Below are 18,729 nucleotides of genomic sequence, written 5' to 3' on the forward strand. Positions count from 1 at the left end.
TCACAAGGACCTCTGTGACCTCACTGGCTCCAGGAGGACTTAAGGCCCTGTAGACAGCTCTTACTTTGAGACGACAATGGCGACTCTACCTGACAAGAAGCAACAGCGTTGCTCTTGGGCAAACACCCAATTTCAAAGATTCACGACATATTTATTCCCCGAAAATCCAGCCCCGCGTCCGTCCCCACCGCCTCGCATCATGCCCCCGCCCCCATCACCCTCCCAGGACTGGAATCCCCCGAACACTCTCCTTCCCGGGCCTGTGTTCAGCCAGGTGGCTGACCACAAGCAAAAGCCTGCCACCTACCAGCAGGTAAGACTGGGGACTCAGCACACATTGTGGGGGAGGGCGAAAGCAGCCTGTGCCCTGCCTTTAGCTCCCTAGGTCCGTGTCAAAAGGGGGGCTTTGCCAGTCAGGCACCGACCTATTCTCTCACAGTTAGGAGGCCGAGGGCATTCCTCCAACACAGAATGAGCCTATGGGGCAGAGGGGGTTTCTGAGGCTAGCGGGCTTTCAGAGAGCAGGCAGCCTCAACTTTCTCTTTAAAAAAGGGCTGGTGAGGAGGAACAACTGACCTTACTGTTAACAGTTCAACACATAACCTGTGACACCACCAAGGAACCCAGTTAGGAGTTCAAATTCAGAGTTCTCTCTCTCTGTCCTCTGTCTCTCTCTGTCTCTCTCTGTCTCTCTCTCTGTCTGTCTCTCTCTCTCTCTCTCTCTCTCTCTCTCTCTCTCTCTCTCTCTCTCTCTCTCTCTCTCTCCCTGTCTCCTTTTTCATCCATTTATGCTTCATGTGGTTTCTTAGAGCTCAAAAGAGATGGGCTCAGAAACCTCTCTACACTCATGTCGGAAACTCACTGCCATAAATCCCTGCTGACTCACAGTGACCCCACAGGACTTGGTAGAAGTACCCCTTGGTGTCCGGAGACTGGAGCGCTTTAAGGGAGTAGAAAGCCTCATCTTTCTGTGGAGCGTGTGGAGGGCTGGGATTAGTCACTGCTGACTTCCTGGTTAGCAGACCCAATGCATGACCCCCTGGAGGCCAGCAGGGCCCCTCTCACAAGTGTGGTGGTTGACAGCATGTTGAGAATGTGAGGCAAGACAGAAAAGGCCAACTATCACACAAAGGTGGGCCATCTCAAAAAACTCCCAAATCAAGAAAATTTTAAATTATCATTCAAAAAAGATCGACCCTCTCGGGAACTTGCCAGGGCAGTTCTACTCTGCGGGTAGGGCAACTGTTGGTCGGAGTTGGCCCGATGACAGTGGGTTTGGCTGGGTTTGGCCTGGTCCTCTGTAGGCTTCCAGTCTGCTCAGCCCTGAAAGACTCCATGCAGGAGAATGCGTCTGTCACATCTGTCTTCTCTTGCTGGTTGATGTGGACTGCTGACCATTGGGCGAGCAGTGGGTTGCTTACCTACCGCAATTAAGACGCTGGTGAAGAGTTGCCATGAGTAACTCTTGGGTAAAATACCTCAATTCCTAAGCCCCTCTAGGCGAGCCCAGTGTCCCGAACCAAGCAGAATGGATTGGCATGAGCTTCCGACCTTGGCAAGGAGAGGAGAGCCCATGACATTGGGTGGGGATCTCTATCTGGCCCACAGCTTTTGGATACTGGAGAAGTCCTGATGGTCCCCATGGGGGACGCAAGGATGGACAAGGAGGGGGCCTGGTGGAAGATTCTGCTCTCTGGAGCCGTCGCAGGAACCGTGTCCCGCACCAGCACCGCCCCTCTGGACCGGACCCGAGTGCACATGCAGGTGTGGGCGTGGGGCCTCCACTGCAGCCAATGGGGATTAGTGGGCGGGGCTTACCCGGTTTCAGGGTGGGGCTCTAGGGTATTGTTGGGGATACAGGAAGGAGATTGTGGTTTTGGTGGATGGGGACAAGGGCGAGCAATGGAGCCCAGAGGTGAGGGGGAAGCTTGGAGTGACGGGGGAGCCTGATTTTTTCAATGGCGCTGCCTCCACCCAGATCCGAGGAGCTGGGAGCTGCAGGTGGGGCTGGGTTGAGAATGGAGAGGGCATCGGGGAGGGGTTTGTCCAAGGGTCAGGTCTTTTCCACCCTCAGGTTTACTCTTCCAAAAAACACCTTATGAACCTGCTGGGGGGGTTACGGAGCCTGATCCAGGAGGGAGGCTTCCGCTCGCTGTGGCGCGGCAATGGTATAAACGTGCTCAAGATCGCCCCTGAGTATGGGATCAAGTTTCTCGTCTTCGAAGAGGTAGGAAGTGATAGGTGTCTACAGCCCCGCCCTCCGGATCACACGAGCCCGCCTTCCCAGCCCTCTGTCTCCTGTCCGAGTCCTCAGGCCCTCTCCAAGGTGGGCTTGAGGCTGGAAGGCCCCGGAGCTGTGCTCACCTTCCTCTCTCCTCGCTCGGGCCCGCAGTGTAAAGCTCACTTCGGGGAGTCCTCAAACCCCATCTTCCAGGAGGATGTCTTGGCGGGGTCTCTGGCGGTGGCCGTTTCCCAGACGCTCATCAACCCCTTGGAGGTAAGTGAGAGCCTGCTCAGTGGACGGCCTCGCACAATGAAGCGACTGCAGCCCCTACCTACTGCGCAATGACTCGTGTGCCCCAGGCATCCTGCACAAAGCACCGTGTTCGACCCTCACCAGGACCCGCCACATGATCTGCCGGCTCCATTTGGTTGGTGGTTACTGTCAGATTGGCTGTGACGCTAGGTAACCTGGCCATGGCATTCTTGGGCACCTCCTATGCACGTGACAGCTGGACTTTGACTGAGAAAGACTGAAGAAGCATCGATGCCCTTGAACGATGGTGCTGGTGAGGGATGTGGTCGGTTCCCCGGACTGTCAAATGAACTCCCAGATCTGCCAGAATGCTCTGAGATGCAAGGATGGCGAGACTTTGGCTCCCAGACTTTGGCCATGTTCCTGTCCAGTGAGCAGGACCCACAAGGAGATGGGTGGATACAGTGGCTGCATCCCCGGCAGAAACATCAGAAGCACAGTTAAGATGATGTACGATTGGGTTGGTTCCTGCTGCTCCACTGAGTCCCTGTGAGTCAGAACCGAGTCCCCAGCACCTCACAGGAAGCACTCGCATGACAGCAGGGACCACTGCTCGGACAGAGACACTCAGTGCCCTTTGGGGATACTGTTAATCCATCTCTGGGAAGCTGGCCCTTGTGTTTTACTGACCTCCTCCTTTCGCAACCAGGACATCTTTTTTTATCACCACTGGGTTTCCTGGTCACTCAGCCAAAGTCTTGCTGTCCTCACATCTCAGAAGCCTCTGCTGGCATTGCCCTAAGCCGGGCTCCTCCTTCGGGGATCCCATCGTCCAGATACTGTTCTTGCCAATACCGTCTTTCTTAGGCATAGACTGATTGCCCAACTGTTACGTGCATATGACGTCACCATGGCTTCCAGCTGAGTCCTGCCTGTGGCATTGTGGCTCTTGGACACTTCTCAAGAGGGGTGTTGCACAAGTGCCCAAGGCAGCCTGTCCCTTGAGTGCCTGATTGCGGCTCCAGTGGGAGCTAGTGGCAGATCTGAGCCAGACGGAAACCCTTGACAGCTTTGCTCTTTGCTCTTTGCGTCACTCTGTTGTTTCTTGGTCCAGTTCTGAGGTCGTTGGTTTCCTCTGTGTTGGGGTGCCATCCATCCTGACGGCTGTAGTCTTTGATCTTCATCGGTAAGTACTTCCAGTCAACTTTCCTCCCAGCCAGCAAGGCTGTGTCCTTGGCACCCGGCAGGCTCCTCAATGGCCTTGCTCGGCTCCTGATTCCACGTACTTGTTGGCATCGCCCAGCATCTGGGATCACTGTCTGCACACAGGATGGAATCCTGAAGACAGGGAGGGGATCCGACGTTGAAGCACAACTTCCCTGGTTTGAAACCCTGCGGTCTTCCTGCCTCTGCTCATGTGTTCATATGAATGTGGGGACACAGCTGGTGTGGTTCACGGAGCGTGAACATCAATTGTTTTGTGTTTCTGGTGTCCAGTGTGTAGTTGACGAGACCAGATATGGCTGGGGATACAATCCCAGACAGTACACCTGAGACACATTTACCACCCTTCAGTCAGGAAGGCTGGCACGGGACGGGAATGGTTTCAGCAGAGCTTCTAGACCAAAGCTTCCCAGAGTGGGTGGGCTTGAGCCTGGAGGGAGCACGGAGGGAGGCGTGCTGAGAAGACCCAGTGAGGCTGCAGAAACAGATCCCTACACATTATGTGGTACCATTGGCTTTAGTAGTAAAGTGTTGCATTGCCAGCGGGTCATGATTTTGTTCTGAAAGGGGGTAGAAAGCAAAGTAAAATTGGGCACAACTCTTGTACCGGATAAACCAGGAAGCAAGGGCTGGCCATCTACTTGCCACACTCGTGTATAAAACCCTGGGGAGTTGCCTCCTGACAGATGAGTTTAACAAACCTGGAGAGTGAGTGTCTGTTTCCCTGGGGCGGGTGTTTGATTTGAGGCAGGGCTGGCTCCAGGGCACTTAGCCCCATATGTCCCACTCACTGCACTTCTCCGGGCCCCAGAACAGGGATGCCCATAGGGGTTCTGAGGACCCTCCTCACCAGTGTCCCCTTGACGACCGTGGACAGTCTCACCGACCTCTGAGGGCCTGGAGGCCCACCCCGTTGTTGAGCTTTGCCAACAGGGCTCCTTGCACAGGGACAGGGCATGAGTCCCCCATGAGACTACTGACAGGAGCTCCCTGGCCTCCCTGCCTCCACAGGTGCTGAAGACCCGCCTCACGCTGGGACGCACAGGCCAGTACGATGGCCTAGGTGACTGCGTCGGCCAGATTCTTCGCCGCGAAGGCCCGGCCGCGTTCTATAGGGGTTATGCGCCCAACATGCTTGGCATCATCCCGTATGCCTGCACTGACCTGGCTGTCAATAAGGTTGGCAGAGGTGGGGGTGAGGTTGCTGTAGGCGGCATTGACGTGGCCCAGGACTAGGGCCAATTCTGAGCCTTCTCTGGCCCCCTACCCCTTGCAGATGATGAACAACATACGGGTAAAGAGCAGAGGGGATAACGAAGAACACAGCCAGGCTTACAACATCTACACACAGACGGTGTCCACAGTGTGTGGCCAGATGGCTAGCTATCCCCTGACGCTATTAAGGACCAAGCTCCAAGCAAAAGGTCTGCCTGCCCCTGATGAGACCCACTTTGTGGCCCCACCAAATGCCCTCAGCACATCCCACACCCCCATTCTCCTTACTTGGCCCTGACCTCTTAGGCTGCCATTCAAATGCCTAGAACTCATACTTCCCCAAAAATCTTAACATCCTGTGCCAATTACCCTCAGTCACAAAGGTGATCTAGTCCTGGGTGACACACACCTCGACCCCGCCCCCACCCCGTGCATGTTTTCCTCCTGACCTTGTGACACAACACTTGCTGAGGAGATGGTGGCCAACTTACACATTCCCATGTCGGAGGGAAGTTGGGAAACCCGGGGCTGTTTCAAGGGCCCCGTTTGGGGAAGGGCATCTCTAGGCCTTCCTTCCCTAGCATATATCGGTGGACTTCAAACTTCCAATTAGAAGCTGAGCCAATGTCCCAAGGATAGACCACGCAGGGACCCCAGGACACAGGACTCACACCCCCAAAGAGGCCAGCTTGCTCAAATAGACTCATGACACACCTGCACCATACATTCTATCCGGAGATTCACATTGACCCAAATGGACAGAGCAGAATGACTCCTTAAGGTCTCTGAAGGTGTCCATCCTCATGGGAGCAGAGAGCTTCAGCATTCATCGCTTGACACTGACTCGGTAACCCTAGAAGATGGGGTGGAATGCCATTGTGGGTGTCTGGGACTGTACCTCAACCATTATGGGAGTAGACAGCCTTGTCTTTTTCCCAGAGAGGCACTGGTGGGTACACACTGCTGGCTTTGAGGTGAGCAGACTAGACTCAACGCACTGGGCCACCTGGGCTCACTTCACCTTTAGCAGCTCCTCCTCACCAGGGTCCCCAAAACAACTCCTCAGATCTAATTCCCCAACTACCTTAATCACCACAACCCAACCCATCTGAAACTCTCAAAACAGACCAGAGCTCACTCCCTGACCTTGACAAAGCCTCTCTCCACAAGCCCCCTGAACACATGCCCAAGGCCCTAGCCAAACATAGGCATCCTCACCACAGTCACCTCTTTCAGGGGAATTGTCCAGAAACCCTTTCCCTACAAGAGCGCCAGAAAACACCCTGAATGAAGTCTTTTGTTGCCGCCTCCACACTAGCTCATTTCCTCTGTAACATTCCAGACTCCAGGCTTTTCCTATCAGTACCCCAACACCCCCACTTCCTTTATTCTATGTGTAATAACTTGGCCTCATTCCTCATAGATACTGTGGAGGGCTCAAAGCCCACCATGCGGGCCATTTTCAGAGACATCGTGGCTGAGCAGGGCTGGCCGGGGCTCTTCCGAGGCCTAACACCCACTCTATTAAAAGTTATCCCGGCTGTGGCCATCAGCTGCACGGTCTATACAACAATGAAAAGCACCCTGGGAGTTTAGGTGAGAGCCAGACCACAGGTAGATAGGGGTGATTAGGTGGGGACCGTCCCTTCAACAGTACATGATGTGACACCCGCTCCTCCTGACAGGCTCTCCTGGGGAGGACATGATTGTGTCCATGGAGGTGCCTGAAAACTCCAGGAGCAGGAGTAGAAGGCCAGCATGTGGTGGAAACCGCTGTTGGCAGACTGGTGGACAGTTCTCTGACATGCACTGGCAGAGGCCCAGGAACCAACCCAACCACTTCATGCAGGTGAAGGGCTTTGGAGAGAACTGCCATCTCCCCAGGAGTATATGAACTTTGGATGAAAGGGTGCCAAGTGGCGGTTGTGTAATTAGGTCAATTGAAAGAGATATCAGACAAAATGAGGCATTCAATTGCTCACCTCTCAGACGTCCAGGATCTCAGCTGTCAGATCCGTGCAGGGAGGGGGGATATATTTCAGGTCAGGGCTTATATACACTTTGGGGACATGCAAGCCCCCCTGGTTCCATTGTAAATGGGAGGGGTTGTACCTTCGGCATACTTGCAATAGGAAGGGACAGGCAAGGGGTGTACACGCCACAGTAAGAGCAGGTACTAAGAGTATCCATGTGACAAGATTGGCGGCCTCTAAAGACCAGAAGGCAGCCAAATCTTGTACCTCCTGGAGTTGGCTTCACCTGGCTTTGGGGCTGTCCTTCAGGGGAACAATCCACTGTCCCACTGATCAGGGAGTGGGCCACATCTCAGGTGGGACAGACTATATAGTCTGAATGCTCTAGATGGCCATAGCCCTCAGGCAGGAAACCTTGAAGCAGTTCACCTCCAAGTGACTAGCCATTGACCATGTGTTAGCAAGCAGCATCTTAGGTTTGGATAAAATATGGGGGAACAACCTGGGGAATAACCTACCTGTATGCGACACATTCCCAGCACCCTTGTGTCCCTGCCCAGGTCTACTCCTGCAAAACCAACAACCTGGATATCCTGGGGGACCTGTGGAGCATGGTCAATGCAGGTGCGGTCCACTCATTGAGCTGTGGCAATGACATGAACGTCCTCAAGGGAGAAACTAGAGGGCACACAAGTTGATCAAGTTCATGGCCCATGAACAGGAGGGAGCTGTCAGCAGGCATGGCATGGTAGGTAGCAGTGGGGGCTGGGCTCTTGGAGGTGAAGGGGCACTGCTAAGGCCCTGACACCTGTGCCTCCCACCCACAGGTTACATGGGCCATCCTGTGCCAGTAAGACATTCTGTGTGGACAGGAGAGCTCAATGGCTGGCTGCATGGCTAGTGCCAGAAATCAAACCTATATTCCAGAAAAGAAAGCATCATTGATCCAATGGAGGTGAGGAGGAGCTTGGGCCAACAGCAGGGGGAGCCCCATTAGCTGCTCCTGAGGCAGCACTCCTTTTGGAGTGTGGCAATGGGAGGTAGGGTTTCCAGAGAGAGTGATCAAGTGCCACCCTGTTGGCACCAACTCCTTGGATCCCAGAAGCCACAGAACAAGCCTTGCCTGTTCCCATGTCTTGGCCTCTGTGCTCCATAGCTATCTCATTGGCAGGCTTGCGAGAATAGGTTAGCAGGCATTTAATCCTCTTCTTAGATTGGAAACTCTGCTGACCACAGTCTAGCCTGAAGTCCCCACTGCCAGATAGGTGGCAGCTTCTCATGATGTCTCTTGTCTTAGAATGGTCCCGGTACTCTCCAGGTGCTGAAAACGAAGTTGACCCTGTGCCGGATGGGCCAGTACATGGGACTGCAGGACTGCTACCAGAAGATCCTGGGGAACTGGGGTCCTGGGCCTTCTACCGCAGTTAACTGACCAAAGTGCTGGGGGTCTTCCCCTATGCAGCCATCGACCTGGGCCTCTCTGAGGTCCTGGGGCTGCTCATCCCTGTCCGCCGAGTATGCCGCAGGCCTGCATCAAGGATACTTCCTGTTCCAAAGCGTCCAGGATTCTCCTCCTGGCTCCCTACCTCTGACAGGGACGCCTCTCAGCCTTACCAGGCCACTTCCTGGCTGTGGGGGACAGAGGGGAATGAGGAGCCGCCCTTCTCTGTCCAGACCCCTGCAGTTTGACACATCATGGGACATGCTTTGTCCAATCCTCCCAGGGACTGTCTTGTGGGTTGCCTCCCGGTCAATCTCACTGAATTAGGACTGGCTCCGGATAACTGCCCTAAAGGTCTGATCCATTTCCGTAACCAAGTGGGGCCACAATACGAATTCAACAAGGATCGCGTTGGCCAGAAAATGGGACTTTCCATTCCCATATTCTCCGCGACGTTCACAACTCCGGTCATGAAACCTCAGAATGGTCTGAGATTCTGTACGTTCATGCCATCTTTTCCTCTGCTCTCGTCCCCCTTTCTGTGCCTCCTGCCAAACCAGCCAACGTCCTCCTTTCTCAATCCCCTGTGGTGGACTCTTCCAAACTCCGGAACCTCCCACCACCGCACACACTTCCCATCCTTCTGATAGCTTGGATGTTTTGTTCTTCACACTTCCCGATCCTCCACCCTAGGCCCTACCATCTCCTATGAGTCTGGAACCAACCCCACCACCTTCTCAGCCTTCAGAGCTCCCCAAACATCTGTCTCCCCCTCCGGACCCCCTTCACTCCCCTGTTGTTTGGAGTGGAAGACCCTATCCCAGTTCAAGCGCTCTTCTCCCTGATGGATCTTTCGCAAATAGAAAAATGCTTACGGACATTTTCTAAGGACCCCACTACTTGTTTTAAAGACTTTCAAACCTCACACAAACGTATGACTTAACATGGATGATCTTTATATCGTCGTTACGTCTACTCTTAACCCTGATGAGCGAGAGCAGGTTTTTTCAACGGCACAGCAGCATGCAGACAGGTCCACCTCACAGGTGCCACCATGCCCATAGGCCCCCAGGCGGTCCGTAGGGGGACCTGACCTGATCTTATCAAACAGATACCCATGCTGGATGAGAGGGCAGAGCTGGCCGAGACCGCTTGATACAATGTTTGTTGGCCGGCTTACACGCCATCTCTCATAAAGCAGTTAAGTTTGACAAGCTAGGAGAAATTACCCAGCAGCCAAATGAAAACCTCGCACCTTTCCCTTCACACTTCACTGAAGCCTTAACACAGTATACTTGGTTGCACCCCACCTCTCCAGCCAGGGCTACTGTTTTAGACACTCGTTTTATAATGCACTTGGCAATATTCAAAAGAAACTTAACACTGCAGAGAATGGCCCTCAGCCCCACATCCGTGACCTGCTCAACATGGCCTTTAATGTTTTTAATGTCTGAGAGGTACAGTCTGAGGGAGTACATGAGTCGCAAGCCCACCAACAGACTAGTTGGCAAGCCCAGGCTTTGGTTGCCGCTTTAAGACCCCAGCTGAGCATTTAACCTTCCACCATCTCGACGCCGCTTTAAATATAGCCAGGAAGGGCATTGGGCTAAACACTGTCCACAGCTGTGAGCAACGAGCAAGACTTGCCTGGGGTGCGGTCACAAGGGACACTGGAGAAGTGACTGCCCCTCAGCGCCTATCGTTGGAGGGACTCTCTCTCCAAGCCCTGACCTGCCCTTGGCACTGTTCGACCTGGCCAATGACAACGACTGAAGATGCGTGGACTCAACGACCCCAGTGACCCTGGATGAGTCTCAAGTGACTATCAAGGTAGCGTGCAAAGCAGTCTCCTTTTTGGTAGATACAGGAGCTACCTTCTCATTACTTCTTTCCTTCTTGGGCCCCAACTCTCCTTCCCAAATTATGGTTGTCGGTATACATGACAACCCATCAAAACCTTTGCTCACCCCTCCTCGGGTATTAGATATAGGAAAGTCCTCTCTTTGCTATTCCTTCTAAATGATGCCTTCATGGCCTGCGCCGTGGCTGGGTAGGGAATCTCCTGTCTAAGCTGGGAGTTAGTCTCCAATAGAAATGCTTCCTACCCACCTCTCCTTCCCCAGCAACCTTTTTGCTAAAGCTCTCCACCATTGAGCCTCCGCCCACGACCTCCACTGCTCCACTGCCACACCACATAAACCCTGAGGTGTGGGACACTTCCCGACAGCTTGTCGCAAAATATCATCCCCTTAAAGACCCTTCCACGTTCCAATCTCACCCCTAGTTTCCAATCTCCCTCACTCACGGCAGAGGCCTGAAACCCATCATGCAGCGCCTCCTATGTATCCAACATATTGTGCCTGCACACCCTGCGTGCAACACCGCTGTCTTGGCCGTCAAGATGGCAGATGGGTCCTACTGCCTAGTACAGAACTTGCACCCTATTAATGAGGCTGTAGTCCCCACCTACCCAGATGTCCATCACCCTGCACTATCCTGTATTGTAGTCCTCCTGACAACACCCATTTTACCATATTGGACCTGAAGGACGCTTTCTTTACTGTCCCACTGGACGCTTCCTGCTAGTTTATCTTCACATGGGAGGTCCCGACACCACAACCGCCTGCCAATATGCCTGGTCCGTTTTGCCCCATGGGTACCACGACTTGCTCTGTTTGTTCAGCCAGGCGCTAACCACTGACCCTCTGCACTGTCCCCTCTCACCGTCCATTCTGCTTCAGTAGGTAAAGGACCTCCTGCTGTGCAGCACATCTGAAGCCTGCTCTCTGGAACATCCTGCCCAACTCGTGTGCTTCTTAACTACGGAAGGCTATGGAGTCTCAGGAGCTAACGCCCAGCTCTCATGTAAAACCATTATCTACTTGGGGCTGCAGCTCACTCCCACCACATGGGGACTGATAACAGAAGGTCGCCAGGCAGTGAGCGAACTCCAAACTCCTCAAACCGCAGACCAAATACATTCTTCCCAAGGCTTCGGAGGATGTTTCAGACATTGGTTTCCTCATTTCCCCCGTTACCAAACCCCTTGTACAAAGCGGCTAGGGCCACCCCTCTTGGCCACCTTGACTCTGCCCACCTTGACTCTGCCCATGGTCTCCTTCGCTTCCCACCTTTGCATATACCAAAGCCCACCAAACCTTTTTAACTTTACACTCACGAAAAGCAAGGTATATGAGTTGAAGTCCAGACTCAGTCCCGTGGGCCTGCTCTGTCCTCTGTGGCTTATTTGTGTAAACAACTGGATAGGATGATCAGGGATTGGCCACCTAACCTCCGGGCTCTGTCAGCAGTTACCTCCCTAACTAAAGGAGCCTTCAAGTTAACACTGGGAGAGCCTATCCAGACGTTATATCCCACAGACTGCAGGACATCCTCTCACATCACGTTCTTTCTCTACTCTCTACAAGCCACTTGGAACAAATCCACCTTGTTTATTGAAAACCCTAACATGACCCTACGCCAGGCTCCCGATTTGAACCAGGCAACTCTTTTGCCCCAACTCCCAGACTCTCTGGAGCCTAGAAGTCACGTTTGCCCACAGGCAATTTCCGAACTAATGATGCCCTGTCCCAAACTCTGATCCACCGTACACTATTCCACATCTAACCTTGTTTGTTAATGGCCGCCTGTGCTGTCATCTCACTTGGTTGAGTCTGGGAAACAGCACACCTCCCCATCGGAACACCTTCGCCAAAGTAAGAATTATCACTCTCATTTGAGCTCTCTCTTTAACTAAAGGGAAAACATCTAATATAAATTTTTTGTTTTCAGATTCTAAATATGTGTTCCTTACAGCTCATTGTCACGCCACCATCTGGGAAAAGTGCAGATTTATGACCACCAAAGCGTCCCACATTGGAAACTGTCAATTAATAGCCAATCTCTTACAGGTTTTTCAGCTACTGAGAAAAGTAGCTACTATTCATCGCAGAGGACATCACACCGATACCTCTCCTGTCACCCAGGGCAACCACCAGGCAAATGCTACTGCAAGAAACCGCACCGACAACCCGAGTAACGCAGCCCCAAGTCTCTCGTTCACCATCCCCGACATGCAACCCTCTTACACACCCCAGGAAGAAGCCACCCTGAGCGAAAAGGGAAGACAACTCAAGAACGGTTGTTAGTTCTCCAAAGTCAAATAACACTAGCTACACAACAAGCTGAAGACTTCTTCAACTGAATGCATTACTCTTTACACATTGGGCCCCGTGCCTTGTCCCAATTCTTGCCACCAATCTTATATCAACCTCAACGAACCCAGCTCATCCAAAATGGTAGTTCCTCTTGCTCCATTTGCAAAGCGGTCTATACCCTACGTGTCCATAAACCAACTACGTGGCCTACTGCCAAGATGGTCAGATCGATCTTACTCAGATGACTAAACGCAAAAATTTCCGAATCCTCGCATGTGGAGATACCTTTATAGGTTGGGTCGAAGCTTCCCAACTACACGAGAGACAAGATATAGATACAGACATTCTACTCACCCAAATCACACCCAGGTCCTCCCCAACTCCAGTCAGATAATGTTCCATGATTCAGAACCCAAATCACACAGATCTAACTTTCTCTGAACATTAAATGACATTTGCATATTCCATACAAGCCTCAAACTTCAGGAAAGGTGGACAGAATGAACGGAAGTATAAAATATATTCTGTCTAAACCAGGGATTCCCAAAGATTTAAAGAGAGGTCACTTCACTGTCCCGCAGACCTGTTGGAGGGCCAGACGATAGTTAAAAAAAAACTATGAATAAATTCCTATGCACATGTACATACCTTATTTTGAAGTAAAAATAACAGGGCAAAAACCCTTGGCAGACCAGATAACTGTCCTTGGCCGGCAACACATAGCTCACGGGCATTAGTTTGAGGAATTCTGGTCTAAGCATTCCCAGGAACTTCAGGGCCTGTGGGTACACTTACTCCTTCTTGCCTTAACTCAAATCTGAAGCACCACCCCAATACCACGCTCTCCTTCTTTTGTAAGCCCATTTGAACTTTTGTGTGGCAAAGTCGTCCCCATCAACCACAACCTAACAACCCAAGCACCACCACTAGGATACCATTAACCTTTTCTTCTAAGAAACTGCTCCAGCAGCATGCAGACCGGTGTCTGCCCTCACCCCCCTACTCCTACACGACCTGACTTGCCAGGAATCAGTCCGATAGACTCTGTTCTGCTAAAAGAACTTGATTCTCAGCCTTGACAACCTACGTGGACAGGGCCATACCCCCTAATCCTCACTACTCCCAGCACAGTCAACGTCCTTGGTGACCCTATCTGGCATAGTCTCACCAGCTTAAGGTTAACCCAACACAAGTCATGACTGGTATTCAACCCAGATTGTGGGACCTACTACCCTATGCTTTCTGAGGGGACCTCCTGCTTCTCATACCTAGCATGTGCTCTGACGGTTCTCCGTGTAGACCCACACATACAACCTTTGGTGCGTCCTACTCTGCTCCACGCCAGGTCTTGCACGTGTGGCAGTTCTTCCTCCATGGCCCTGGTGGAACTCCTAACGGCCTAAGGCATGCCATCAGTAGAGCCCATTGCGGCCAGCGTGGGTGGCGGCGGTCCGTTTGCCTTCGCTTCAACATCACCTTTCTTCGTCCATTAATCCCAGGGGCCCCACACAACTTCAGCGAGCAAAACAACCTGGTCCTCTGCTCTCTACATGAACAAAGCAGTGTTGTAAACAGTTCCCAGAAACAGACTTGGTGTCTGCATATTGTTCCTAGTTGCAGCATCCGTGTAATGCGCACCACTACTCTATCCTTCAGAGTTACACCCTTCCCAGAAACCAATGTGGAGAGTATCAAATATATATTGCAGACCCCTCGGATACAAGGTGGGGAAAAGGCATCACGGCCTGTTTGTATCCACACCGCACCGCTGCAAAGCCCTCCGCCATCCTATCAATCCATAGCAGTAGATTCAATTTCCCCACCCACCAAAGAGCATTGATGAAGTAGCTAAAGACAACCATGGTAATGAACTTAACCTATTAGCCTAACTTACACACCAGGACAACAACACTAACCCCTTCCAGTGGGAAAATCTGATCCAAGAAACAGCCCTTTAGTTAAATGCCTCTGGAATAGAAAATGACTCTTGGTTCATTTGCGCCTCCCTGCAACGTCCATTGTTGGCTGCAGTTCCGGTAAGCTCCCTCCCTTCAGCCAAAACCAGCAACCCTTGTCCTGCCCCATTCCTAAGTTACCATTGTTTGCACCTGAAGGTCAGGTTGGCATCAGCTAACCCCTGTGTTATTTATCATCCACAAGACAGGTGTCGAGCCTACCCTGCAATCACAAGGAGACCATTAAAGGCTCACTTCAAGCCCCCTAAGAATCATCCTCTGGTGCAATGGATCCCTAACAACATGCCTCAATTCTTCCAGCAGTGCCTACTACCTCCCAGTAACAGTAGTGCACAACATAACATGTAGAGCCAAGAGGAAGTCTAATGACTGTGGGACCTGCACGTGCTCTGTGGCTCTAACACCAATTGAGAAATTTATCAACCAGTCCTGGGAGATCCAGCCTCATTTCCTCCTTCCCCACAGCTGTCGTGACTCTAGAAGCTATAGGACAAATCATCATTCAGCCCCAAACCTTTAAGGACAAAGTACAATTCATGATGGATTCCACTTCTAACTCGCTGGCTTCCCTCTACAAACAATTAACGTCCTTAGCCCAAGTCACCCTACAAAGTCACCGAACCCCTGACTTAACAGCAGAGAAAGGGGGGACCTGCATGTTTTTTAAGAATATTTTTACTACATTAATGAATCAGGTACGGTTGGGTAGAACATTCAAGTGCTCTACATCATGTCGAGGATTAGACAAAAGGGCTCCACGGGCACTTCCTCATGTTTTTCAAACTTCTGTCATGTCATGATCTATACTCCTTGTTGGGCCCTTGACAATAATTTGTGTACTGTTACAGTTGCCTCCCTGCGTGTTTGCAAATTTGCAGGACGGGATGAAAGCCATCTCCAACCTGATCTTCAGCCAAATCCTGCTTTACCCTTAGAGTCTGCTGCTGGCTGGTCCGGGCCCCAGATTTTAAAACTCTTAGATCTCCTCGTCGTCCCGCCTCAGCATGATGTAGTTCACGATCAAAGATGATGCCCATTACCACTATGAAGACTTTGGGAAGTTTGGCCGGGTACAGGCTAGGCAGCCTCTTGTACCAGCTTCTGAAGAAGACAAAAAGCCTGCTGAACTTTGTAACTTTTGCCTCCAGAATTTCACAGAGCCCATCTAACAGGCAGGGGTCACACAGCCCTCTCTCCTGAGCATTCTCAGAAGCACGTTTGCAAAGAACAAGATGATTTGCCAACAGGTCATCCCCAGACCCGAAACGTGCAACCCCCGCCAAAACCTGCAAACAAACACAGCACAGGAAACCTCCCTCCCACTTATAAGCCCACATGCCTTTGTCTCACACCCTATATATCTCCGTCCGCCCCAACACCCTGACCTAACACACTGGGTTGTGGAACTCACCCAGGAATCTTCCCTCACCTCAAAAATAACTCACCTCTCTATACTTCTCACTCCTGAATAAGCCTTGCACCCTCCTGCGCCTCCATCTCCAACCTTTCACTCTTCCTCTCCCCTCCTGTGTTTGCCCCTCCTGGGGTGGGCTGGGGAGGACACGGCTGTGGAGAAGCGGAGCCCAAAGGGCTTTATCGTGTGGTGCTGTAACCACAGAAGGGGGCAGGGCTTGGCACTTGAAGGGCCACCACAGTCTTCCTCAATTTAGGATGTTGGGTGCTTGCCCAGTTGTTGGCCCCAGGCTGGGCTTGGCACCTTCCTCTAACAAGTGTGTCTGTGCCTCTCCTCATCTCCCCTAAACTCAGTCTTTAGGTTTAGGACCCACCCTCTACCTAGATGGATTGATTACATGATGTCTCCTTGCATTTGGAAATATGTGAGCCACGAGGTGCCTTGGTAACGTAGTGGGTTACTCACCGCAAACTTAGTTCAAAACTGCCAGCAGCACCTCAGGAGTCATGAGGAAGGGGGGAAGCAAGGGCCTGATTGGAGAGCTCAAAGTTTCCTTTTTTCTGGGAACACCATTACCTAGAAGCACCTGAACCTCACGCCCACCAGGGGTAGCGCCTGTCCAGCCAGACCCTGAGTGCGTTAAACCCAAAGTTATGCCTTGCTGTATCCTGTAACGATTGCACATGTCACATGCCAATGTGTAGGTTCCTGCCAATCCAGTTCTCCCTGTCTCTTAGGGGCCAATCTAACCCACAGCAGCTGTGTTTTCTGTCTTTCTTTCTTTTCTTCTCCTTCTTTTTCTTCGTCAATTTATAGGGGCTCATACAGCTTTTCTTACAATCTATCCATTGGTTCAAGCATATTTGCATATTGAATGCTATTATATGCAAAACATTTTCTTTCTACTTGAGCCCTTGGTATCTCTCCTCATTTCTTTTTCCTTTCCTCCTGCATAAACTCTGGAAAATTTATGATTTTTTTTTTGCCTCTTGCATTGACTGGGTTTTCCCTTCATCCACTTTGGTATTCTCTATGCACCTGGGAGTTTGTCATAGGTAGATCATTGTGATCAGATCCACTTTCCTCCTCCCAGCTAACCTTTTCCCTACTGGTATAATTACTCTCATTATTGGTCCTGAGGGGTTTATCTGTCCTGCATTCTCTGTATTTCCAGATCTCACCGCTACCGATGTACATGCTCTGGTCTAGCCAGACTTGTGAGGTAGAACTGTGGTCATGATAGTGGGGGGAGAGGGAAAAGGAGGAAGCCATCAAGAACTAGAGGAAAGTTACATGTTTCATCAGTGGTATACTGCACTCTGACTGGCTTGACCTGTCCTTGTAAACCTTCTTTAAAGGGATACCCAATCATGTACAGATGGGGTTTGGGTCTCCACTCCACACTTCTCCTCATGCACATTGATGGGATATTTTTTTCTGAGTCTTTGATGCCTGATACCTGTCACTGTCTACACTTCATGATCAAACAGGGTGGTGTTTGTCTGCCTTGTGGACGTTGATGCTTCTCAGCTAGATGGTCGCTTGCTTCTCTTCAAGCCTTTAAGACCCCACGTGCTAGATCATTTGATACACAGGCACCATCAGCTTTCTTCATCACATTTCTGATGCACCTACTTTGACTTCAGCCATCCTGTCAGGAATGTGAGCATCATGGAATGCCTGGTTGTTAGAACAACGTGTTCTCGTGTCAAGGGAAGAATTGAGTAGAGACCCAGTGTCCACCTGGTAGCTTAACACTTAACATATAAATATATCTGCAGACATCTCTCTCCCTATCGTTACATATAGTATACTCACATGTGAACATGCTGTGTTAAGGCCTTTCTAAATGCCCTTTGCGTCCTAGTTCTTAACTCTACTTCCTTTCACGTTCCTCTTGTCCCACTATCATGCAGGACCTTCATTCAGGGTTCAGTAATTGCTCTGGTTTGCACTGCCCTTCATTAAGTCCCACCAGGCATCATACACCCTCCGTGCCATTGATTTCAGATCACTTGTTCCCTTTTCCATAGGTCTGTTCACACCCACTGCCTTTATCCTGCTGTCCTCTCTACTGAGTACCCCTGGAACAGTGGGTCTCTCTTTTCTCCAGATTGTTCATCCGGACCAACTAATCTTGATAGACACGGGGAGACAATATGTAGTCCTAAAAACCAGGTAGAGCAAAACAAAACAAACAAGAACCAACCACGCAAAAAAGAAGTCTATAAATGCTTCCAGGTCTGTTTGTTGAACTTTGGTGTGTTTTGTAGTCTTGTCTGATGGGGTACAAAGGCCTGCGCCCCTACGTCTATTTTGATATTCTTCTGGGCCCTCATTGCTTTGCTCCCCTGGCAGCTGTGTTGTGCACCATTAGCGTTGTGCCCCCGCGTGTTGGGGTCACATCTGACACAATCCCAGCACTGTGTTTCCAGTGTGGTCCCCCTTAGTGCTATGGATCAGTGAGGCATGACATGTCTCATGATGGGGCTGGTTGTCTGGTCCTCTCTGTGGATTGGATGCTATTAGTAGGAATACCTTCCCCAGGACTTGGTGCACGAGGATTCTTTGTACACTCTCTCCTTCTCTGTTACTTTGCTCCTATGTGTTTTGAACCACAATGGCCTCTCCCTGAACTGTAGCTTCAGTGTTATAAACTGAAGTAAATTTTATGGGGGTTGGGTGTTAGGTTATTCCAAGTTGTTGGAATCGGGATTGGAGGCGACGCCACAGACCTTCTGGTTCCTTGCTTCAGACCAGTATATTTCATTCACATCTTCACACACCAGGTTGAACTCTGGTAACCTTCTCCCTCTCCTGTGGAGGTATGAACAACACACTCCCCTTGGGTGG

At 51.2% G+C, this 18,729-nt stretch overlaps 1 protein-coding gene across 1 annotated transcript; it reads left to right on the forward strand.

Annotated features, from left to right (window-relative positions):
* Positions 1-1,632: 1,632 nt before the first annotated feature.
* LOC142431644 (mitochondrial carrier protein SCaMC-3L-like) lies at positions 1,633-6,511 on the forward strand. Its single transcript, XM_075536662.1, has 6 exons — positions 1,633-1,764; positions 2,075-2,227; positions 2,393-2,497; positions 4,712-4,879; positions 4,977-5,124; positions 6,339-6,511. The coding sequence occupies exons 1-6, from the start codon at positions 1,633-1,635 to the stop codon at positions 6,509-6,511; spliced, it is 879 nt and encodes a 292-aa protein (XP_075392777.1).
* The last annotated feature ends 12,218 nt before the right edge of the window (positions 6,512-18,729 follow it).

Source organism: Tenrec ecaudatus, chromosome 1, assembly GCF_050624435.1.
Source record: "Tenrec ecaudatus isolate mTenEca1 chromosome 1, mTenEca1.hap1, whole genome shotgun sequence".
Taxonomy (NCBI): Eukaryota; Metazoa; Chordata; class Mammalia; order Afrosoricida; family Tenrecidae; genus Tenrec; species Tenrec ecaudatus.